Source organism: Dromiciops gliroides, chromosome 6 (genome assembly GCF_019393635.1).
Source record: "Dromiciops gliroides isolate mDroGli1 chromosome 6, mDroGli1.pri, whole genome shotgun sequence".
NCBI lineage: Eukaryota > Metazoa > Chordata > Mammalia > Microbiotheria > Microbiotheriidae > Dromiciops > Dromiciops gliroides.
The window spans coordinates 279,826,399-279,851,660 of NC_057866.1; the positions used below are offsets into that span (position 1 = coordinate 279,826,399).

Genomic DNA, 25,262 nt, shown 5'->3' on the forward strand with positions numbered 1-25,262 from the left:
TGGTTCCATTGTCTTTGTTGGAGAAAAGTTGGTTGAGGTATGTGGTGGGGGGGGGGGGTGAGGGGGTTGGGGTTTGGAAACCTTTTCAATTTTTTTCAGGTTGTAGTTCTTTCTATGTTAATCCTCGAATGCCCTTGAGATGAGTTTTACTTAGTTGAATATCTTGCCATACTTTCTTTAGTTTTTCTTGTTGTTGCTGCTGTTTGGTTTTACTCTCCATTTCTTCTTTCTTATCTGTGAGATGGCTCTATTCATAATTATTCATTATCCTTTGTAAGGTTTTACAAACAAGTTTATAGTCTAATATGATGTTGCCTTTATAAACAATCTTTTAATCTAGCACATAAGTCAGATATTTGTTAATTTGGCCCTTTGGGTCTCATTTTGGCTGTTAAGTTACATTAGTTTAACTCCTGGGTGAAATTGTATTCAATAGTAACATCAATTCTATTGACCACTTCTCATTTTTTTTGTTTTGTTTTTTAATAAATTGTTTAAATAAATCAAGATTAAACATTTCTATTTGCCCAACATATAGTTTTCTCATTGTTCTTCTTAGGTTGTTTTTTTTTTCATTTATTTTTACTTTTACAAATTCTGATCTTAATGCTGATGAATAGATGGTCACTGTATACAGATAGCTAGGTGACTTAGAGATAACTTACATGTCAGTATTATGTATTTTCTGGTCTGTTGAAAATATAATCAATTTCTTTTTTTTTTTTTAGTGAGGCAATTGGGGTTAGGTGACTTTCCCAGGGTCACACAGGTAGTAAGTGTTAAGTGTTTGAGGCCAGATTTGAACTCGGGTACTCCTGACTCCAGGGTTGGTGCTCTATCCACTGCACCACCTAGCTGCCCCCAATTTCATTATTTTTAGTATTATGTGATGCTTTACAGATCAAGCTCCTAACAATTCATTTTCTTTCTTTTTTGGAATAAAATTCTATTTTTTCCCCAATTACATCTAACAATTCATTTTCTAAAGAAAGTATTCATTACATAGAAGTGTGAAGTTTCTATGCAATCTATATATCTTTATTCCTCTCATTCCTTCCTTCTAAGTCATAGTTTCACATATATTTCTCCCCATTTTCACCTGTCCCAGCATTTACATTGAAATCACCAAGTATCAAGAGTGTATGTTGATTCTATTTGGAAATTTTTCCTAATGTTGAACCCATTCTATATTTTTAAAATAAATTTCACTTGTTCATTGTGTATAATAATTTTATTATGCTATAGTAACCCCTTTACCAATATGTTATTTAATATCTTTGCCTTTGTATTCATAAAGACATTTTTGTCTTTTTATTCTCTGCTTTATCTCTCCCTGGTTTTGCTACTAGGATCACATGTGTCTCATAGAAAGAATTTGTTTCTAACCTTTTTGTCATTCTATCCTTTTTATAAATGATTTATGTAAAATTAGGATTCATTTTTATTTGAATGTTTGATTGAATTCACTTTTAAGTCCTGAGCCTTTTCTTTTCTTTTCCCTCCTTTAGGAATACTGTTATGCCTTTGTTCAGTTTCTTTTTGTGAGATTGGTTTTATTTAGAATCTCTATTTCTTGTTCCATTAATTTGGGCATTTTATTTTTTGTAACCATTCATCCATTTCATTTAATTTTCAGTTTTATTATCATATAATTGTACGAAGTATCAACTTTCTTCAGAGTTATTCCTATTCAACTCCCATACTCTTCAACCCTATTGTCTATCAGCCACTCACTGGAAAATTCACATTCTTAGCTCAGAACTGCTATAATTACTTTGATTCCTCTGGCTGACAACAAAGTCCTCTACGTCCCATTTCCCCATTTGTTTTCTCTTCCATTGCCAGTTTTTGTCCTTATCAGTATTCTCTTGTCACCCTCACTTTCTTCCCTATCCAATCTTGACTACCCCCTATTCCTGGAATGAACTCATAGCATCACAGACAGTTTTCATTATTAGGAGGATCCATTTAGTTTGCCAGGATTCTTAGGGAATTTTACAGCTTCTCATCCCCTCATCTCCAACTGACCCCCACCCATATTTCAAGGCTCAGCTTTAATGTGACCTGTTCCATGGAAACTTTCTTGAGTGCCCCTGTTCCCACAGGTGAATGTGGCCTCCTCACTTCCCATGGTACTTTTTGAGACCTTCTGCTTTGCACCCACCCCATTTCCTCTTCCATCATATTCCATTCTGGGCATGTTTATCTCCATTATTAGAGGATAAGCTTCTTAAAAGCCAAAGGCTCTAATCATGTTCCACCTTTACATGAGGCCTTTCCTTCGTCCCACTTAATCATATTTTCCCTTGAAATAACTTCATGTTTTCTTGACTTTGATATTGTATTTGCTTCTCTGTGCATATTTCCCCAGAGTAGAATAGAATCTCTTTGAAGCCAGGGACAGTTCCATTTTTCTAGAGCAGTGCCTGGCACAAGTGTTGCATGAATTTAATAAAATAATGATTGTTTTGTAAATTGAATGGAAATACCAAGGACCTTCATGGACCAGACATCCTTTTGGTCTTTGTGTATAATATATAATCTCTCTTTCAAATCAGGGAATAATCCCTGACCTTGTAAGAGATTTTGAATAGAGTCTCTGTACAAAAGATACTTGGAAGACTTAACCTCAAGTGATTGCTACTATACCATGGGGACTGGAAAGGGAAAGAAGTTGAGCTTTTGACAGAGGCATTGACCTTTCCCATAACCCATTTTCCCTCCTTTCTCAAAATAGTTTTGACTATTGGTAAATTGATTAACTAGTGTCTGACATTGTGCATGAGCATGGGTTTTTATACTATCTTCAGGTTCAAGAAGTCAGTAAAGACCACAATAATTCATCCAAGGATTCCCCTTATCTCTTATGGAAATGAGTTATTTTTAAAGTTGTTTCCCCCTCTCTACCACCTCCCTGAGCCTGGATCTTGCCATGCAGAGGGAAAAGGGTTTGAGAGCAGTCTCTAAGTGGAATGATAATGACAACAAAAGCCCTTTCCCCCAACCTCAGAAGTGGTGGCTGCCTATAATCAGGTTAGCAACCTAAAATGAATTCATTAGGTGAGGTCTATCAACATTGACCATTTGGGGACAAGTGACTGAGCTCATCAATGTTAAAGACTTTCACTCAATAGACTTCAGTAAATGTCCTGGAAGCATCAGTGAACTAGGGGCAGGGTTTCAGCCTCAGACTTTGGAGTCTCCTTCTCTGATTTGGGTACCAGGTGGCTAGATGGAAGGAAGGCAGTAAAGGTCTAGATTTGGAAGGGATCTTAGAGAGGAGGAAACTGAGGTTTAGCCCAGTGAAGTTAAAGCAATCCCTAAGTAGGATTATATAAGAGTGGGGCCATGGGATGAAAGGCAATGAGCTCCTGAACTCATGACACAATCACTCCAAAAAGCATCCAAATAATGCCATAGAAAAATGCCAGGAGCAGCAAAACTCACAGAAGAATGTGCTGAAATCATCTTCTAACCAAGAATGGCTTGGAAGGTCAAAAGGAGGGAACTGATGTGCTAATACAGGAGTTGAGCCCCCAACCCCACAGTCACTCTGACACAGATCCAGTCCCAGGAAGGCCTCACCAGAGAAGCAGACCCCCAGAGCCTCTGAATCAGCTGAAGTGCCAGTGTTGTCTGGAACTAAGCTCACAGTCTGGCGAGTGGACTGAGCCCTGGGCAGGGGGGAGACTACAGGGTTCTATGCTGGTGCTAAGGCAGAACCTGGATTTTACACCCCTGCTGAGAACCAGGAGGTAGGCTGGAGTAGCAGTGACCCAGGTGGGGGAGGGGCACAGGCTCATCAGAGCTAAAAACCACAACACACAGAGCTGGTTGATTAGCAAGTTGGTCTGGGGTCATCTAAGGACCAGGAAACAGGCCAGGTGAGTGAAGAACCTGATTCTCCTTAAATCATACCACCTGGGACTTCTTAAGCTTGGGATATTGCAGCCTGGAAACAGTGCCCCACTTTAAGGAGCTAAAAGGCAAGTAAAAGAAAGGCAAGATGAGCCAACAGAGAAAGGTGAGGACCATAGAAAGTTTCTTCAGTAATAAGGAAGACCAAGGGGCACCCTCAGAGGAAGATGTCAACATCAGGGCCCCTATATCTAAAGCTTCCAAGAAAAATACGAATTGGTCTCAGGCCATAGAGGTGCTCAAAAAGGACTTTGAAGATAAAGTTAGAGAGGTAGAGGAAAAAATGGAAAGGGAAATGAGGGTGATTCAGGAAAGACATGAGAAAAAATTCAACAGCTTGAAAAGTCAAATTGGCCAAATGGAAAAGGAGGTACAAAAGCTCTCTGATGAAAATAATTGCCTAAGAATTGGGATTGAACAAATGGAAGCCAGTGACTTTATGAGAAACCAAGACACAATAAAGCAAATCCAAATGAATAAAAAATATAGAGGGCAATGTGAAATATCTTCTGGGAAAAACTGCTGACCTGGAAAATAGGTCCAGAAGAGATAATTTGAAAATTATTAGTCTACCTGAAAACCATGATCAAGGAAAAAGCTTAGACACCATCTTCCAAGATATTCTCAGGGAAAATTGCCCTGAAATTCTAGAAGAAGAAGCTAAAATAGAAATTGAAAGGATCCACTGATCACCTCCAGAAAGAGATCCCAAAAGGAAAACTCCTAGGAATATTATAGCCAAATTCCAGAGCTCTCAGGTCAAGGAGAAAATATTGCAAGCTGCCAAAAAGAAAGAATTCAAGTACTGTGGAGCCCCAGTCAGGATAGCACAAGATCTAGCAGCTTCTACATTAAAGGACCAGAGGGCATGGAGTATGATATTCCAAAGGGCAAAGGAAATGGGATTACAACCAAGAATCACCTACCCAGCAAAACTCTGCATTATCTTTCAGTGGAAAAAATAGGACTTTCATGAAAAAGAAGACTTTCAGATATTTGTGATGAAAAGACCTGAACTGAATGGCAAATTTTACTTTCAAATACAAGACCCTAGAGAACCATAAAAAATTGGGGCTGGGGGACATACCTGGGGTCATACAGTGGGCGACTGTCTTGTGCCTGAGGCCAGGTTTGGGCTGGGATCCCCCTGGGTCCAGGGGTGATGATTTGTTCACTGTGTCACTTAGCTAGATGATAACATCTTTAGGGTTAAATTGAGGGGTGAAGGGAATTCACTGGGGGAGGGGAAAGGGCAGAGGTGAAATCCTACATGAAAGAAACAGGAAAAGGCTTATGGAGTGGGGGAAGAGATGGGAGAGGAGCAGGGCAGTAAATGAATTTTACACTCATCAGAAAAGGCTCAAAGACCTTAAACTCATATCAGAGCTGCCTCAAGGAGGGACTAACAGACAGACCCAACTGGGTGTAGTAATCTGTTTAATCTGGGCAGTAAATGAGCCTAACACTCATCAGAATTGGCTCAAAGACCTCAATCTCATTAGAATTGGCTCAAGGAGGGAATAATGTACACACTCAATTGGGTGGAGTAATCTCTCTAACCCTTCAGGAAAATAGGAGGGGAAGGGGATAAAGAGAGAGGGGCAAAAGAAGGAAGGGCAGAGTGGGGGAGAGGACAGACAGAAGCAAATCCCTTTTGAAGAGTGATAGGATGAAAGAAGATGGATAATAGAATAAATATCATGGGGAAGGGAATAGGATGGAAGGGAAACCAGTAACAATAGTAATCATGAAAAAGAGAAAAGGGGGGGGGTGGAATTGTACAAAAAATATTTATAGCAACTCTTGGTGGAGGCTAAGAATTGAGAATCAAGGGAATGTCCATCAATTGAGGAATGATGGAAAAAGCTGTGTTATATGATTGTAGTGGATTGGTCGTGTGCTACAGGAAATGACAAACAGGATGATCCCAGAAAAACCTGGAAAGGCTAATGAACATTGATGTATAGTGAAGTGAGCAGAGCTGGGAGAACATTATGCATAGTGACAGCAGTATTGTTCAATGAGCAATTGTGAATGACTTAACTACTCTCAGCAGTGCAATGATCCAAGACAATCCCAAGGAACTAATGAGGAAGCTTACTATGCACCCCTAAAGAAAGAACTGATAAAAAGAACACTTGTGGATTGTACATATATAACCTGGTTGTGATCTTGTGGAGGGGGGAGGAAAGGGAGGGAGAAAAATTTGGAACTCTAAATCTTATGAAAATGAATGTTGAAAATTACCTTTGCATGTAACTGGAAAATAAAATAAATGTTTGTTGCTTAAAAAGAAAAAAAGAGTGGGGCCATGATAGTTCATGGCTTAGGGGGTTTGGGGGGACTTTTTGCTTTTTTTTTTTTTTTTTACAAATTCTGCTCTTTGTGCTGATGAATGACCTCTAGCACCAAGTTATAAGGTCAATTAAACTGTAGGTTCATTAAGTCAGGCACTTCCTCAAGAGACCTTTACATGTATCCCATGGACTAACAATAGTTTAAGGGGCTGTCTTCTATTCTTGAGCATCCAGTACAGGGATAGGCAGGATCATCCATCAATACTAACCAAATTCAATGGAATTGTTTCTGCAATTCCCACATTTCCAAGTGGCCTTCCATCATCATTATCCCACATTAGGAAGTTTTGCTCTTCTTCCTCTTATATCCTCTTCACTTTCCCAGAAAACTGCCCAAAGGTATCTTTGCCTGGATATCCTCTGCTACCAATTACACTTTCCTCACTCCTCATATACAGGTGCCCACATACATGCCATAACAGAAATGGGGGCTCCTTCTCCACATCATGATCCACCAGCATGTCACTGAAGGGTAGATGCTGAGGCAACTGTACCACACTCCAACTGACTCTCATGGGACCTTATCTTTATCATCATTTCTGACCTCATGGTCTGCACAGGTGTAAATGCCCACTTCAGGAAGGCAAAGGCAAACCTTTCAGCAGCTAGTAAGTTCCTACTGTGTGTGGAACTCTGTGCTCGGCACTAGGGGCAGTGTTACTGTTAGATTGGGTTCTTGAAAACATTCTTCTTTCAAAGAATTACTCGCCCACATAATCCAATCACTAAGTAAAAATTTTTATTATTTGGCACACAGAGGTATGGCCGGGAGAAGAAGCTTAGACTTCATCTTCTAGGGAAGTACAGGTTTATGGCATGTTCCTGTAATCAGGCAGCACATACAGGTATGGCTGGGAGAAGAAGTTTAACTTCAACTCCCAGGGAGGTTTAGACAGCAATAGAGGTATGACTCAGAGAAGAAGCCTAGACTTCAACTCCCTAAACAAAGGAGAAGATGACAATTTCATAGAGGTGAGAAGGGAGTGGGGGGGGGGGGGAGAGACTTAAGACTGAAAAGTTACAGCAGTTTGAAAGTGATAGTTAGCTATTTGGATATATGAATAATAAAAATTCCACATTTCTAACTTGAGATTGTTAATACTACCTGGTCTTAATCACATATCAAACATGACTGGCTCCCAACTAAGCTCCTGTTGTAAATTCAAGGAGTCCAGCTTTCTGGGTGGCTGCTTTATTATCTGTTTGACCAACCACTATCTGGTTAATGAACTACTTTGCTTCTCCAAGGAAAGAGGAATCTCTAACTGATGCCAGCAAGTTGATCAACCACATTTCCCCATGGTCATAGTGTCCCTTTCAGGGCCAGAGCATCTCTAACTGGACCTAGGCCTACCAGGCTGCTACTACAGGCAGCATATATGCAGAGAAAATATGGCCCCTGCCCTTTCTTCCTGGAGATTACAGTCTAGCAGAAGAAAAACAATGAGAAGATACCTCTTGTAGGCTTGTGGCCCCAGGGGGTGCTTTGATTCATCCTGTTATATTGCATGGAATCTAAGATAAAGAATGTTCCCCACACCATATAAGTAAGACCTTGTGCAACCCTGTGAAGGTTGATATTGTAAGCATACTTAGACGTGGATTTCATTTTTCACCTGTCTATTTTCTGCATATTTCCCAGGACAGCCCGCTGGTCTTACAGTCTGACAGAAATGTTACCCTGAATGCCCGGAATGCCTTGGGGCAACTCACTGGCCAGCTGACTGTAGGTGAGTGCCATTGTATTCACAAATATCTTTCTCTCTGGCATCTGTTCTCACCTTTCTAGAATGTCTGATTAAATCAGAAAAGAAACCAACAAACAAACCAAAGGCCCAGATTTGTGATCCAGGTAAAGTGGACTGGGATGGCTGGCATGTGACTGGACTGTAATGACTTCACCGTTAAAAATGTCCTCTTTTCTGTGATCATTGTGAGGATTATGATGGCTGTTATTTATATAACATTTTAAGGTTTGCAATACACTTCATAAATAGTATTTTATTTGATCCCTACTATAACCCTGGGAGGTAAGCAATATTATTATTCCCATTGTGAGATTCAAAATTGGATATACGGAGCATTAAACTCCTCCTTTTAACTTTTCCCATATATATATATATATATATATATCCCAGACCACTAAGAAAAAGAAGCCTCTGAGCTTTCATCTGTGAGGGATTAGTTTTTATTGCTTGGGAATTAATTAGACAACAAAAGGTGAAACCAATTAGGGAAATAGGGAAGTAGAAATACAGATGAATGACCTTAGATCTAAACTTAGTCTATTTTCTTTTATAAAACTCACTGAATCCCAAACTGCCCACCAGGCCGAGAACCAGCACACCCAAAGCCTAACACCAACCACATGTTTCTCAACTCCTCTCACCCATGCGCGCTGCCACAGCTAAGTTTAGCAGCCAGAGAACGTCAACTTCCATTCCCGCCCTCACTTTTAAGTGTGTGTACCGGAAGTTTCTCGCATTCTCCTCCCCAAAAAAGGAGGGCCTTCAAAAGCCGCTTCAGTAGCATGCGTAATCTCTCAAATGATTCAGCTAAAACTTCCGATATATATCTTTACCACAAATTATTTTTGCCACACCATTTTCCAGGTGAGGAAACTGAGGCAGGCCACAATGAAATGACCTACCCATGCTTGTGAAGCTAGTGAGTGTCTGAGGCTAGATGTGAACTCAGGACTTCTCTACTACAGGTCCAGAACTTCATCCACTGTACCAACTAGTTGCTTTTAAGTAGATGTATTAATATCACCACTTACAAATGAGGAAACTAGGGTTGACAAAGATTAAGTGACTTGATCAGAGACACATAGCTAGGAAGTATCTAAGGTGAAATTCAGACTCAGGTCTTCCTGATTCTAGGTCTAGTGCCTAGCCACTGAATTCACTCCTATCCATTAGCTATGCCACATTTGGAAGTGAACTTGGAAGGGTAAATTCTATGCAGAAAGTTTTTTCTGGGAAAGTTTGAGACCACTTTTCCCAGGGACCTTGATGTTATATTGGGGAAACTGTGTCTCTAGGAGTTGGGGAAAATGTCTTTCTCTTTTTGCTAAATCTCCTTAGTAAAAATTCACCCCTAAAAGATGTTAAGTGATTAAATGATACTGGGTCATTGGCAGTTAACAGTGGGAGAACACACTAGAATGGGGGTCAACCTATCAAGAATGCTCTTAGAATCAATAGGGTTGAGGTAGCTGGCCTCATTCTGGAAGAGTGAGTGGCTAACTATATTTCAACTACAACAATTTTTCTTCTAAATGTGTTTGGCATTTTCCTCTAAAAGGAAGCAATAGATCATTTTAGTCAGTCAATTAACATTTATTAAGCACCTCCAATATGCTAGGCACTGTGCTAAGCACTAAGGCATCTTGAGAAAGAAGACATTCTGGGCATGGTACTGGCTAACATATCTAGGAAATCCTGAAAACTGCCATTCTACCACATAAAGCTGGAAATTCACCAGAAAAGCCTGCACACAGCCCAGCATGAGGAGGAGGCACCAGAACCAGGGGCTAGGCTGCACTCCTGAAGCTCCCTGATAAATTTCCATGCCTCTGTGAAGGGAGGCAGCTCAGCATTTCATAAAACAGAGGAAGTCTTGCATTCTCATCTAGAACAACTCTGAAAGGATCAATAAATTGGAGTGATATAAATTAGCTTAACCTTCCCTCCTTGTATTAGGACCTCTGGTCCAAGTTTGGGGCATCAGTGTACATAAAGTTGATGTTAGTGGTTACCAATAGCTCTTCTTATAGATTCAGATTCTTATAAGCAGCCACTGTTGCTCTTTTACTGTAGCTTCTCTCTACAATATACTTGATAACCGGTTATATGCAGGTGCTTTTCTCCTTCACACACCCTTTTTAGTTTAAAAGCTTTTTTGATTAGATTCCTGCTACATTAGGCAAATATGGCCTTACCAGTTTTTGATAAGGTATAATCCATCCCTTGCCAAGAACAAGTCATTCTTTGGTCATGCTCCAGACCTTCAAATTCCATTCTCAAATTGTCTTGTTAGTCATGTCACTTCCCAACCATATTTTCTCTTTTTCTTTGCTTTCAACAAGTAGAAGTGAAAAACACCACCTGTGCCCCTACTCCAAAGTCTTTGGTTTCTTTCCCAAACCTCCTTGTTTCCAGTTAGTTTTTCCAGATCCCTTCTGTCAGTGTCATCTGTGCCCCCACTGAGTCAGCTGAAGTGAGGAGAAGTCATCTGTTTTGATGGCTCCATCATTCCTTGGAAGGCAAGCAACTGCTTCCTCCTCAGAGACTATACCTCTTTTCTCTTTGGATAAAGCCTTATTCTCATTACTATGCCAATGCTCCACTGGCTTTTTCCTTCCCTGTCTTACCTATGTGACACTCTCCCCATCTCCACCCTCCTGAAAAAAAAGACAGATTCCCTCTTCCCATTTCCAACACTTTGTGGAAAGGGAAATCTTTTCTCCCCATCATAACCTTATTTCCATTTTTTTTTTGTTTGAGACAAGGAAACACATTATTATCTTTGATAGTTTGGGGTGGGAAAATTCATTATTCAGCACCCTTCATCTTTTCTTCTAGTAAAGAGACCATGCAATATTTGGAACAACATTTAAACCTGGGAATGACAAAATGCAGACTTTGCACACTAAAAATGAATGAGTTGAAAACACATCACTGATGGGGAATGAATAAGCCATCTCCATGTTACATACATACACATAAATACAATACACACACTCACCAAACAGAAACACATGTTATATTCTAATCTGGACAATAGGCATCTTGTATCCACTTAACTTCAAGAATGTATCAATGTCTAAGTTTAAGAAAAACAAGAGACTCAACTATGAAAAGAATCCAAAGGGTATGTGAGACTAGAAGAAGGTAAAACAGCAACTAGATGGAAGATGAGAGGGAAAAATCAGCAAAAATGTATACTTCCATTGGGCTGCTAGCATCACAGTCCTTGATGTAGATATAGAGGAAGTGGGAAGGCAATCAACAACAACAACAACAACAACAACAACAACAATGAAAGATATGGAAAACAGACTACACCAAATATTACAAAGGATATATGCATTGGAGGTGGCACTATTGGGATGTCATTGAAGGAAAAATTCATGTCATCTTAGGAATATGATATAAAAGGGGTGGGGAAAATCTTAGAATGCTTACTGCAAAAAAACAAAACAAAACTAAGAGAGTACCAAAAACCAACCTCATTTGGAAGAAAAATTGTTCCCTTCTTTGTATTTATATCCCCAGTCCCTGGTATCTTATAGGCACTTAATAAATACTTGTACATACAGTCTATGGGCTGATTGGCTCATATACTGTTGGCTTTTTGCAAAGCTATTATTTGAAATATTTTCATTGTTATTCTTTAATATTTGTCTACAGTCCTTTTTATACTTCCTAATTTAGGTATAAATACTATATTCCTCTTATTTTAAAAGTTTGATAAAGTGTTTTTCTCATTATTTCTAAAAATAATTTGTGAATTATAGATATTAATTGTTCTTTAAGCATTTGATGTCATTCTCCAGTAAATCCATCTAGGCCAGGAGATTAATTTTTCCTCTCAAAGCTCCTTTGCAGCTATTTCAATTTCCTTTCCTTAAATTGAATAATTTAAGATCTCTATTAATTTGAACTTTTGATTCATTTGTTTGTTTAAGTCAAGTCATGTCTTTGTCAAGCATTTATTAAGACCTTACTATGTGTCAGGCATTGTTCTAAGAATGGAGAACACAAAGAAAGGAAAAAAGAAACATCTATTCTTCAGGAGTTCACAGTCTAATCTGTTAGGCTAATATTTTATTCTTTATAAGAAAATACTTCTTTTTATTTTTTCTTCCTGCTGCATTTTCATTTTCATTTTTTAAAATTTGTTTTTCCTCTATGTCTTCTGATAATCAGGTTTGCTAGAAGTTAGTTGATTTTGTTAATTTTTCAAAGAACTTTCTTTTAGTTTTATTGTCTCAATAGTCTTTTTGTTTTCTAACAAATCCATTTCTCCTCTAGTTTTGAGAACTCCCTCCTTTATGTTTATTTCATGTTTGTCTATTTGTGGATTTCCTATTCACTCATTAGTTTATTAATAATCTATTTTTCTATGTTATTATCATGTTCTCTCAGGGATTTTATTTTTCATCTGGGGAATGCTTTAGTTGCATCTCAGACATTTTGTGATTGTTTCTTTTAGGGCTGTTTCTTTTACTTGTCCTCCCTATCATACTTACTAGTTTTATTCTTTATTGGCTCTAAGAAAAACTTTTAGAATTTTTTTTGTGGGGCAATGAGGGTTAAATGACTTGCCCAAGGTCACACAGATAGTAAGTGTCAAGTGCCTGAGGCCAGATTTGAACTCAGGTCCTCCTGAATTCAGCGCTGGTGCTTTATCCACTGCACCACCCAGCTGTCCCAATAGAATATATTTTTCAAACAAGAACTTATCATTTCTCTTCATAGTACTGTGTTGTCAGTTTCTGTAAAGGTATCATGGGATGCTATGAAAAAAATGTATATTCTTTACTGTTTCCATTTAGAAGAGGCCTTAAATATTTCCTTTCTAAATTCTATTAGAAATGGTGTAATTAGGGGGCAGCTAGGTAGTACAGTGGTTAAAGCACTGGCCCTGGATTCTGGAGGACCTGAGTTCAAATCCAGCCTCAGATACTTGATACTTGCTAGCTGTGTGACCCTGGGCAAGTCACTTAACCCTCATCACCCTGGAAAAAAAAGAAAAGAAAAGAAATGGTGTAGTTAGGGGGCAGCTAGTTGGTGCAGTGGATAAAGCACTAGCCCTGGATTCAGGAGGACCTGAGTTCAAATCAAGCCTCAGATACTTGACACTTGCTAGCTGTGTGACCCTGGGCAAGTTACTTAACCCCCATTACCCCACAAAAACAAAAGCAAAAACAAAAACAGAAATGGTGTAATTCTATGGGTTTTTAATTATTATTTTCTATTATGTTTGTCCTGTTCTCACAAAAGAACATTAAAGTAATATTTTATTATTGTGCTACTATGGAGGGAGAGGGGGATGACTGTACTGTCCTTTTGGGGGGGGGGGAGAGACAGGGCAATGAGGGCTAAGTGACTTGCCCAGGGTTACACAGCTAGTAAGTGTCAAGTGTCTGAGGCTGCATTTGAACTCAGGTCCTCCTGAAACCAAGGCCAGTGCTTTATCCACTGCACCATGTAGCTGCCCCTACTGTCCCTTTCTTGACATGATTAATACCATGTTAGAGTAAGCTCCCCCCCCCATTATAAGGAGAAATGGAAAGTTATATCTAACCAAAGTTTTGTCTTCCTTTACTTCATTTCTTGTGTAGGGACAACCAAAAGACAGAGTTCATCACATTTCAAACTCTGAAGTCTAATGAAAGATGAGCAGATTAAAAAGTCTCTACCTCCCTTTCCTGAAACACAACACACTGCCCTTTTAGGTCAATGTCTAATCATTTGCAAGTCCAGAATGAAAATACATCATTCTGTATACTCTACGTACCTGGGGGAAATTGCTTATATTCAGAAGCCCACTGATTTCAGAGATTTGCTTCTTCATGTGACAATAGACAGTTCTTTTTTTTCCCCTGCCTTAATTTGTAACAGCACACAGAATATGGTCTTTTACTGACTTGCATTCTATATTTAAATAAAGTGATTTTCCTTACCATGACAGTTCTAGTGTCAAAAGTGGGATTCCTAAACATGGAGAGATGAGGAGAAACTGCTGGCCACTTCTTTCCCCCATTCCCTCTCTTGGGCTCCTATTTGAGGTAAGAGAGATTCCTTTTAAATCTCTAATAGAGGGCTGGAGAAGGTGGCTGACTGTGCACTCCACACCTCTTCAAAGACTGGACTTCCCCTGTTTGTGGGTTCCAGGTCAGTAAAAACCTGTTTTCCTGTGATTCTGTTTCTGTTCTGTCTGGCTAATTCTAATCCTGTTGTGGTTGTTTTGTGGAGGCAAAACTTTGGAATCCCCTAAGGGAAAGTCTGGGTTAGGGACTCCAGTAATATTTGTAAAAAAAAGTTGGGTTGTTTCATCTATCAATCAGTTAATATATATTTAACCAACTACTGTGGTCCAGGCATTAGGGATACAAGGACAAAGATTAAAATGATTTTTCTGCTCAAGGAGGTTACATTTTTAATAGGGTAGCCAGTAAGTGTGTGTGTTTGGATGTGTGTAGACCTATATATTCATGGGTATATGTTTGTATGATGTACAAATATGAAGTGAATAAATGCCAATATATACAAAATAGTTCAAGTAAAGGTAGTTTATGAAATTGCACTGAGAGTTGGGGCATCAGGAAAGGCCTCAAACACAACATGGACCCTGAGCTTAAAAGGAAGAAAAGGACCCTCTGAGGTAGAGATAAGGCATGAAGAATGGTGAGAACAAGGGCATAGAGATGGGAAATGGAGTGTTGTATGTGAGGAACAGAGAGAAGACCAGTTTGACTTGATCACCGAGTGGAAGAGAACAATGTCTATTTGGCCTGGAAAGAAAATTTGGGGTCATGTTGTACAAGAAATTGAAAGCACAATAAAGGAGGACATATTTTCTCATAGAAGCAATAAAAAAATCACTGGAGCTGACTGAGTACAAAAGTGACAGTCAGTCTGTAGTTAAGGAACATGATTTTGGCAATGGTTTTTAAGGTAGAATGGAAGATTAAGAGACTTGAGACTAATGAGACCAATTCAGAGGCTGTTGCAATAATCTAGATGAAAGCTGATAAGAACCTGAGAGAAGTCAGATATGAGAGATAATATAAAGGTAGAAACAGGAAGATTTAGTAACCAGTTGGAGACAGAGACAGAAAGAGAGACATAGATGGAGGGAGGGAAGGAGAGAGAGGGAAAGAGAAAGAAAGAAAGAGAGAGAGAGAGAGAGAGAGAGAGAGAGAGAATGCAACCGAAACAAAAAGAGAGATATAGGTAGGCTAAGACAGAAACTTGGGGTCATGAGATGGATTATTACCCAATAAAGGAGATTGACAGGAGTGGTTAGATAGATAAGAAGAGAATTAGGAAAGAGTTGAAAGCCCAGAAAAGAGAGATTCTCTAGCAGGAGAAGGTGGTCAACAGTGTTAAATGCCAAAGATATGTCAAGAAGAATGAAGACCGAGGACCAAAGGGCATGGAATATGATATTCCAGAGGGCAAAGGAACTGGGACTTCAGCCAAAAATCACATACCCAGCAAAACTGAGTATAATTTTTCAGCGACAAAAATGGGATTTCAATGAGGAAGAGGTCTTTCAAGCATTTGTGATGAAAAGACCTGAACTGAATAGAAAATTTGACTTTCAAATACAAGATCCTGGAGAAGCATAAAAAGGTAAACAGGAAAAAGACTTCATGAGGGATATTAAAAGATCAAACAGTTTACATTCCTGCATGGGAAGATAATACTTTGAAATCATAAGAACTGTCTCAGTAAGAAATTCAGGGGCAGTTGGGTGGCACAGTGGATAGAACACCAGCCTTGGTCTCAGGAGAACCTGAGTTCAATTGTGACCTCAGACACTTGACAATTATTAGCTGTGTGACCCTAGACAAGTCACTTAACCCCAATTGCCTCACCAAAAAACAAAACAAAACAAAACAAACAAACAAAAAAAGTCTTTACAAGAAATTCACAGAAGACAGGGCTGAACTGAATATGAAGGGATGATATCTGTAAAGCATTTATGTTTTGTTCTTTGTAGGGCAGACAGGGTGGGGCGTCTTATGTCTGGGGCTGGATTTGGGCTTGGGGCTTCCTGGGTTCAGGGCTGGTGCTTTGTCCACTGTGCCACCTAACTAATCCATGATGACATCATTAAAATAAGGTTGAGGTGTAGAAGGAATAAACTGCAGGAGGGAGAAGGGGAGAGATGGTCTGGGGAGAGGTATTTCACATGAAGGAAACAAGAAGAAAGCTTATGGAGGAGAGTAGAAGAGGGGGAAGGAGTTGCGGAGTGAGTGAACCTTAATATCATCAGAACTGGCTCAAAGAAGGACTAACATACATACTCAAGTAAGTATAGTAATATATTTTTGCCCTGAGGGGGTAAGGAGAAAAGGTGGGGGGGAGAAGGGAAGGAGGAAAGGGGAAGATTGGGGGAGAGAGCAGTAAAAAGCAAAACACTTTCAAGGAAGATGAAGATGTTCTGCATTACTGCACCAGTATGACATATTGAATTGCTTGATCTCATAGGGAGGGTTGAGGAGGGAGGGAGGAAGAAAAATTTAGAACACAGAATTAGCTCAGGGACCCTGATCTCATTGGAGTAGGCTCATGGAGGGAAGCGCTTTCATACCCAATTGGGAGGAGTAATCTATTTAACCCTGCAGGAAAATAGGAGGGGAAGAGGACAAGGAAGGAAGGGTGAAAAAAGGGAGTGCAGAACGAGGGAGAGGATAGTCAGAAGTAAGACACTTTAGAGGAGGAATAGGTAAAAAGAAGATAGAGTCAATGTCATGGGAAGGCAGTGGGATGGAGGGAAATAGTTATGATGATTGATTATAATGGCAAAACATATGGCACCTACTTTGCTGGGCTTTTATGAAGAAAATTCTCTGTCAAACTTAAGGTACTATATAAAGGTTATGATGAACAGGAGACTATCAGGAAACCCTGGAAAGACCTACATGAACAGAAGCAGAGTGAAATGTACTGTATACAAAATAACAGCAATAGTGTAAAATGATCTGCTGGGAAACATGTGGTTATTTTCAGCAAGGCAATGATCCAATATAACCCTGAAAGACTTATCAAGATTGCAGCCCATCTGCAGAGAAAGAACTGATAGTACCTGAAAACAGATGGAAACACATTTTAAAATGTTCTTTTTTCATTTCCTCTTTGAAAATTCCTTAATCTGAAGTTTTGAGTTTTTTGACTGTTTTCTCTCACAACTAGCTAATATGGGAATTTTTCCATGACTACTCATGTATAACTTATTTTGAATTGCTTGAGTTCTTGTGGGTGGGAGGTGGGAATGGAGAGGGGAAGAAAAGTTGGAACACAAAGTATTTTAAAAATTGATGTTAAAATTTTGTTTTTACATGTATTTTGGAAAATAAAATCCTATTCAGAATAAAAAAAAAGATCTGGCTGTATCCTCTCTCTCTCTCTCTCTCTCTCTCTCTCTCTCTCTCTCTCTCTCTCTCTCTCTCTCTCTCTCTCTCTCGGTGTGTGTGTGTGTGTGTGTGTATGTATGTGTGCATGCACATCCATGTGTGTAGAGTCTACTTAAGTTCCAGGAAGGGAACTGTGTAATTTATCTGTGTGATTTAATATTCTTCTAAGAATTAGCTCATAAGACACTCTCCTGGAAAAGGTCTGTCCTTGAGTCCCAGCAGATGATACCTTTTTTTCAGATTACCTTCATGAATTTTGTATGTCTTATATATACCTCGTTATCTAAATATTATCTCCCCCAATAGGATAAGATTTCCTTTGGGGAAGGGATTTGTGTTTCTTTGATTTCCTAGCACTCAGCAGTGTCTGACAAATAGTAGGGATGGGGTGTCACTGATTTCATTTATACTTTGTTTTTGTTGAATGTGAGGATGCAGAATTTGAGAAAATATTTCTTCTTCTATTTTCTCAATATCTGACCATTGAGACAAAGTTGGGGAAATAATTTATTTTATCTATATCTGTTTAGATATAAGTAATTGAATTGGAGCCTTTCTGAGTAGGAACCTCTGTCTTAATCAATCTAGATAAGATAAAGGTTTTCTACTCTGTGCCTTTCTGTCCTGTGTGAATTTATTTATGCTAATGGCACTTATATACATGAATCAAGTTTGTTGCCATTGATCTGAGCTGGAATTAAGGTATTTTTCAGTTAAGAAGGTATGCTAGTCTTCCCACATATATAGGTTTTTAAAAAGATCACATTGAGCTGTTCTTAATCTCTTTTCATTCTGAATTTGGCTACTCAGAATGACACTGGTATAAAATAGTAGAATTAAGAGAAAAGAAAGATCCTTCTTTCTCTTGCTCTTCTGAAAGAGTATTGCCTTTTAAAATTGACAAAGAAGAATAAAGACATATTGTATTTGATTGTAATCCAAAGATTCAGATATGTAATTCATCCTCCAAGAGGAAGCTTGGCATAGGAGAAAGGCAGTTGAATTGGGGGGCAGAAGATATCAGAACAAGTCATGCTTCTGCTATGAAATAACAGTTTGATTTTGGACAAATCACTTCACCTTCAACTGGGACTCAGTTTCCTTAGGAAGAGACAAATCTAGACTGTCTTCTATCTCTTCTAACTGTTAACATCCTATGAATGCATCATTTTAAGCCTGAAATGTTCTTTGCATTCTTTTAAAGGTAGAATTGTTCATTTGGTTTCTCTCACTGCCTTCCTGACTTTGGGGAGTTGTGTTCCTTTATCTTCCCCTTGTTCCCCTTCTTTATTTCTATTGATATTTTGGATTTTTTACTTTTTCTTTGCCTGATAGCATGATTGAACCATCTTTTCAGAGCTATTAACTATATCAGTGAAAAAGCCCTAGAAAGAAAATCAGTGGAGGGAAAGGAGTGAAACTGTCATCTGAATATTAAGTAAGGAAAAGATATGCCTACATGTTGGACCTAAATTATTGATCTATAAAAATAGCAATACACAAATGGCTTTAGATGTTAAAGTCTCTGAATAATTTAAAAGCTACATAGATTTTGGAAATTGATGTAGCCATTGGTCATTTGAAGCATTACATAAAAATGATGACACAAAATAGAAGTTAGGATGTTACATTTGTTCCCATTTTATTGTCATCCCCTCCCTTTCTCCTAGGAGCAGATGCTGTGGAAGCTCAGTGTAAAAAATTTGAAGTCCGTGCAGGTGAAGGTGGGAGGGTCCTGTTTTCTGCCAATGAAGAAGAGATCACCATTGGGGCTGACCGACTGAAAGTAACAGGTACTGTGAGAACGAGCTTTGGAGCTTGGCTACAAAGAAAGAGAAGAAATGTTTTATTTCTGTTCTTTTTTTTTTTTCTCTTTCCTTGTGATTTCCCAATGACTCCCTCTGCATACCTCCACCCCCACCCCCACCCCGAATAGAACCCTTCCATGTCAAAAAGAAATAATCTTTAAGAAAACAAATGAACAAAATGGATTTATTTGATAAAACAGGACCTATTCTGAATCTATTATTCATTCTCTGTATGCCAAGTGGAGTGATTTTCTTTTCTGAAGGCTAGACTCATCACTGTATTAGAGTACTACTGTCTTTTATTGCTATTTTTCTTTATGTTATTTTGGTAATTGTGAAAACAAGATAAAACAAATATTCTTCAAGTTCTTCTGACTTTACTCCGCATTAGTTCATACAAATCTTCACAATTTCCCTGATTTCTTCAAATTGGTCACTTCCAATAATATCTCATTACATTTATATACTTCAGTTTATTCAGGCATATCCTAACACATAGGCAATTGTTTTGTTTCTCCTTTTTTTTCTTTTTCCTAATGGAAAAATAAACAGGGGATTCTAGAAATAAGTTCCATATGTAAGACTTTCCCCTATGTCTTTTACTTCCTTGGGATATATACCTCATAATAGTAAGGTTGAGCCAAACAGTAGAGCTTAGTGACTTTGACAGTATAAATACAAATTGCCTGAATGATTGGACTAATTGACACCTCCACCAACAATCCATTAGTATATTTTGCATAGCCTTGCAAGTTTAATCATTTTTATGTGTGCTGATGTTTCTAAAATGAAAGTTCAATGTTGGTTTAATATGTATTTCTCTAAGTGTTTATGACTTGGAGCATTTTGTCATAAAATTATGGATAGTGTATAATCTCTTTTTTTGAAAATTTCCTTTAAAAATATGTAAATGATAAAAATAAAAGGGGGCAGCTAGGTGGCACAGTAGATAAAGCACTGGCCCTGGATTCAGGAGGACCTGAGTTCAAATCCAGCCTCAGACACTTGACACTTACTAGCTGTGTGACCATGGGCAAATCACTTAACCCTCATTGCCCCCCCCCCCAAAAAAAACTTCCTGTTCATATTATTTGATCAGTGTGATATTGCCAGTAGATGTCACAGGTAGGATTGTAACACAAGTCTCTCTGGCTCTAAGATTAGTTTTCTATTCATTATTCTCTGCCAGCTCTTTATATTAGGGCCAGTCTTTTTAATAACAAAACATTTTATCAAACATAGCTCAAGTTATTTACACTGCCTAGAAAATGGCAGCTACCACTTCTGCAAAGTCACATTCTGCTATCTCCATTCCACAGGGCATATTGTTATCCCTATAGCCACAGGGAAAGGAAAGAATTTGTTACCGAGATTAACTATGAATGACTCAGCAGTTGTCTGTATATAACTAATTATATTGTTCCATAATCTGATTAGCCTGTCTCCCATCAGTCTTAGTAACCTCCCTTCTATGCCCCACCCTCTAAATTGTCATCAGCAGCAGCCTTACCATCATTGCATCTTTACCAATGGGTTATTAATACTCTGTATGTGAAGAATAGCTGAATGATTTGTGACTCCTTAACATGGTGGGTTTGCATCAGGACTTCTGAATTCATTTTTGGACTGTATCATACCCAGTCAAGATTTTCATAATTCTACATTGAGTGGGGGCGGGGAGATGTTAAGTGATCATTTCCCTGGCCAGTGGAGGGTGATAATGTATGCCTTCAGTGAACTCAAATTGCATTAGTGAAGGAAGTGATTCAGAGATAATCAATGACTCACAGAAAACTAAAGTGAGATCTCCATTACTATTTACTGTGTACCTTTCTTGTTCTTTTAAAGGAATATAGAGGAAAATTTATTTCTTGTCACTATAGCTTGGGTTCTGTGATTTAAACAATAACATCCTATTTTCTGACATTAGTATGTATATAACCACCATGCTTCATGTGCCTCCTGACCCTGCTTCTGTGGGATCCTCCCCCCATTAAGGAGTTCTTCTCAAAAGCTCCACTTTGGGTAATGGCCCTAGACTAACCATCCCTCATTCTCTAAATGTAAGCCCCTTGTCCCTGCCTGGTACCTACATGTGTGGGAGCGCGCGCGCGCGCACACACACACACACACATACTCTTTAGCTTCTCTCTTAACTGTTACCTTCTTTCATTAGAATGTAAACTCCTGGAGAGCATGGACTGTTGGTTTTTTTCCCCAGCCCTTAGGACACTGTCTGGCACATATAAAGCACTTAATCAAGATCTGTTGACTGAGGGGGCAGCTAGGTGGTACAGTTGATAAAGCACTGGCCCTGGATTCAGGAGGATCTGAGTTCAAATCTAGCTTCAGACACTTGACACTTACTAACTGTGTGACCCTGGGCAAGTCACTTAACCCTCATTGCTCAAGAAAGAAAGAAAGAAAGAAAGAAAGAAAGAAAGAAAGAAAGAAAGAAAGAAAGAAAGAAAGAAAGGAAGGAAGGAAGGAAGGAAGGAAGGAAGGAAGGAAGGAAGGAAGGAAGGAAGGAAGGAAGGAAGGAAGGAAGGAAGAAAAAAGATTTGTTGACTGAATGCTCACACATGCACACACAAAGCAATAATTTTGGAAATGCCCAAACATATATTAAAGGCCCTCAGTAGAGGGAAAAACATGAAGCCATCTCAGATCACAGCTTTGAATATCTACCACCCCAGTTTTTTCTCCAACAGGCAATTATTATTTGGTATTTCAGGTTTTCAACAGGTGAGATAATGAAAGATATGCTTATTAATTGTCAATTTTGATATGCTGTGCCTGGGGTAACCTATCAGTCACTTTCAGCAGCAAAAATGGGCTGGAAAATCTAAAAGATACTTGCCTCTTCCCCAAATCTCCAGTGTAGAAATAACTATACAATTGGAGGAGAAAGGTGGGGAGCCAGAAGGGAGCTCATGGAGCCACTGAATCCAAGCTCCTCATTTTAGGGGAGAGAACTGATACCCAAATAAATGAGGTAACATGCCTTGCCCCATTTACAGAGGTAACAAGTCACAGAGACATTATTTGAATCCAGGTCCTCTGACTCAAAAACAATGAATGTTCCCATTATAGAAAATGCAAAATTGATCGTTCTGGGATCCTGCAAAAGAGCTAGAAATGTATTGGTATTCAGATCTCTAAATTAGGCATGGATGGCAGTCCTTTGCACTGTCTTCCTGCTCCTCTAGACAGTAATGGGGAAAGGCATGTGGAAATGTAAATGCCACCGAAACATGTTCTACTATTGTTTACAATGTATTGTTAGAATCTTTCTCCATCTCACGCTTCTTGTATTTTTGAGTTTACACAAAAATGACCCTGGAACAAAGTCCAGTTAAGAATCCTTTCTACTAGATATTCTATAGACCATTTTGCAGGTGGACAAGGAATACCTGATTTCTATAACTCAATAATGTATTAGGGCATAAGGTCATCTTCTGTAGGTTTATGTAAAGCAATGATAGGATGCCTTCAGTAGCAGAAAGGATGAGAGGATGATGCATACTTCCTATTGATCCCATGAATTTGTTGTTGTTGTTGTTTGGCTTCTATATTTTGAAAGCTCTTTGCTCCTCATAGTTAGAAGATATTAACATTTTGTATGGCCACTTCCATTAAAACCATTTTCCCTCATTTTTTTTAGGGAACAATGTCTAGGTAATTGTGGGAAACAATTTTGCCTGCAGTAATTTTCTGGTTCTATTATGGTTTATTTGTGGAATTTTCAAGGGTATTTTGAGTTCTACATTTGTAATATGATGATTGGCATTCCATTGATTTGTAAAAGATACTAAGCTACTGGTTGTTGTCTTTCATTCTTGAAGAAGACCAAAATGGCATCATTATGTCAGGGTCAACATATAGTGTGTCTACCTGCAATTCAGTGTTGCTCATAGAGCACAGCATCTTCACTGATGTAGACATGCCATGTCGGGCACCCCTGTACCAGTGTCTCCCATGTCTCACAATCAATTCCAAAGTTCTTCAGAGATCTTAAGAGTGTCCTTGTATTGCTTCTTCTGACCTCCATGTGAGCACTTGCCTTGTGTGAGCTGTATGTAAAATAGTCTTTTAGGCAAATGTATGTTTGGCATTCAAACCACATGGCCAGCCCATTGTATTTGCACTTGCTGCAGTAGAGTTTGAGTGCTTGGTGGTTCAACTGGAGGAAGGATCTCAGTGTCTAGTACCTTATCCTGCCCAGTGATTTAAGATAATTCAAATGGAAGTGCTTCAGTTTCCTGGAATGTTGCTGGTATAGTGTCCAGGTTTCATAGTCATACAACAATGAGGTCAAGACAACAACTCTGTAAATCTTCATTTTGGTAGGCAACCTAACATCTGTTCTCTCCCACACTTTCCTTCGGAGCCTCCCAAACACTGAGCTAGCTCAGGCAATGAGTGCATCAACCTCATCATCAATGTGTACTAAGTTACTTACTTATTACTCTAGCTGCCAGGTCACATCTTGGGAAGTCAGTTAATCAGTCAATAAGTAAACATTTGTTATGTGTAATTTAAGATTCTAAATGTGGATTCTAATCTGTTCCCCCAGTTTGGGGGAAACTGACTAAAAATCACTGATAAAATGAGTTTAGGTTTTTAAGGGTTTATTGGAAAATAGAAAGAAAAAGATTGAGAACAGAATTCTAACAGCCTGGCATTCCTATCTTTCCTCAAATTTCCTGTGAAGTCCTCTGCCGCCACCACCATCAAGTCCGGAAGCCAAAAGGCCCCCGCTCTCTGCGCAGGCTCCCTTTCCTCCTTCCTGTCTCCTCCCAGACCATAGGAGGCTCCTCCAGTTGATTGGCTGGTAGACTTGATAGACAGCACCCATGAGCAAACATCATTTCCTGATGCCAAGGAAAAGCCACAATGCCTCTGAGGCATTTTCCTCATGGTGGAGCTCTCCACAGCAAGTCTCCAGTAGGTGGTGTCATTCCAATCGTTACAGTTAAGCACCTACTATGTGCCAGACAGTGTGCTGAGAGTTGAGCATATACACACATACAAAAAAAAAAGACAGTCTCTGCCTTCAGGAAGTTCACAGCCTAATGGGGTAGACAAAACAAAAAAGGAAACTGAAAGGAGGGGAAGTTGGAGAAGTATCCAACTGAAGGATATAATGAAGTCAGTCAAAGAAGTTCCAAAGCAGTACAGTCAGGTTTTAAAAAAGAGAGAGAGAGAGATTTTTGAGCTGAGGTTCCTTCTTAAGTGGAAGTTAGAGTTCATGACCCCATCCTTCAATCAGAGAGGCAGAGGGTAGTGGTGAGGTAGAGTACCAAGGCCGATGGGATATTTCAGGATGAAGTTATCCTAATAATGAACTTCCTTGGTCATGGTAGACAAGTAGGTCAAAGAAGTCCCAGGTGAGAAATAAGGAAGTTATTGGTAAATGATATATTTTTTTTAGCCAACAGTGATGTGTTACCCATTTTCTGCCATTGCTTTGCACAGTCTGCATTATTCAATACATTCAATTTCCTTAAAGATAAGCCATCTTCAATTTCCAATGAAGATGAACTGGTTCTGATGTCATCATAAATGTGTCTCTATAAACACATCTAGGCAGCCTAGCCATTTTTTCAGCTATCTTTCGTCTACATATTGTTCATGTGAATATCTCTCTTGAAAGGCCTTTTGATTCTATTCTTAGATCTTAGCAGTTGCATAGGCTCCATTCCCAATGTAAATGCCTTTTGGCCACATTTGAGAAATCCAATGGAATATGCCCATTGTCATTCTTTGACATTGCTCTGTGAAATGATTCCTGCTTGTTTCAAAGAATTTTTGCAAGTTTTAAATGTGTTTATCTTGTGCTCTGAGAATTTACTTCAATCTTCTTCCTCATTTGGGGTGAAGAAGTATTCATCTCTCCATAAATCCCTTAGAGTAATGAGCCCTATGTTTTGTTAATATTGTATGGATTTCACTTAGGATACTTTTTAAATTTGTTATGGTCCATTTGGAGCTTCCATAAGTGCATGCTAAGAATTACATTCA

General features: G+C 38.9%; 1 protein-coding gene across 8 annotated transcripts in view; it reads left to right on the forward strand.

Annotated features, from left to right (window-relative positions):
• SGCZ (sarcoglycan zeta) overlaps positions 1-25,262 on the forward strand; it is a 623,247-nt gene that overhangs the window by 570,406 nt on the left and 27,579 nt on the right. For 7 of the 8 annotated variants that reach the window (XM_043970999.1, XM_043970996.1, XM_043971003.1 and 4 more), the window contains 2 exons: positions 7,918-8,005; positions 19,101-19,223. In XM_043970999.1, the coding sequence (XP_043826934.1) occupies positions 7,918-8,005; positions 19,101-19,223 (211 nt within the window). The remainder of the gene's footprint in view (positions 1-7,917; positions 8,006-19,100; positions 19,224-25,262) is intronic. The other variant, XM_043971002.1, reaches the window with a different exon arrangement.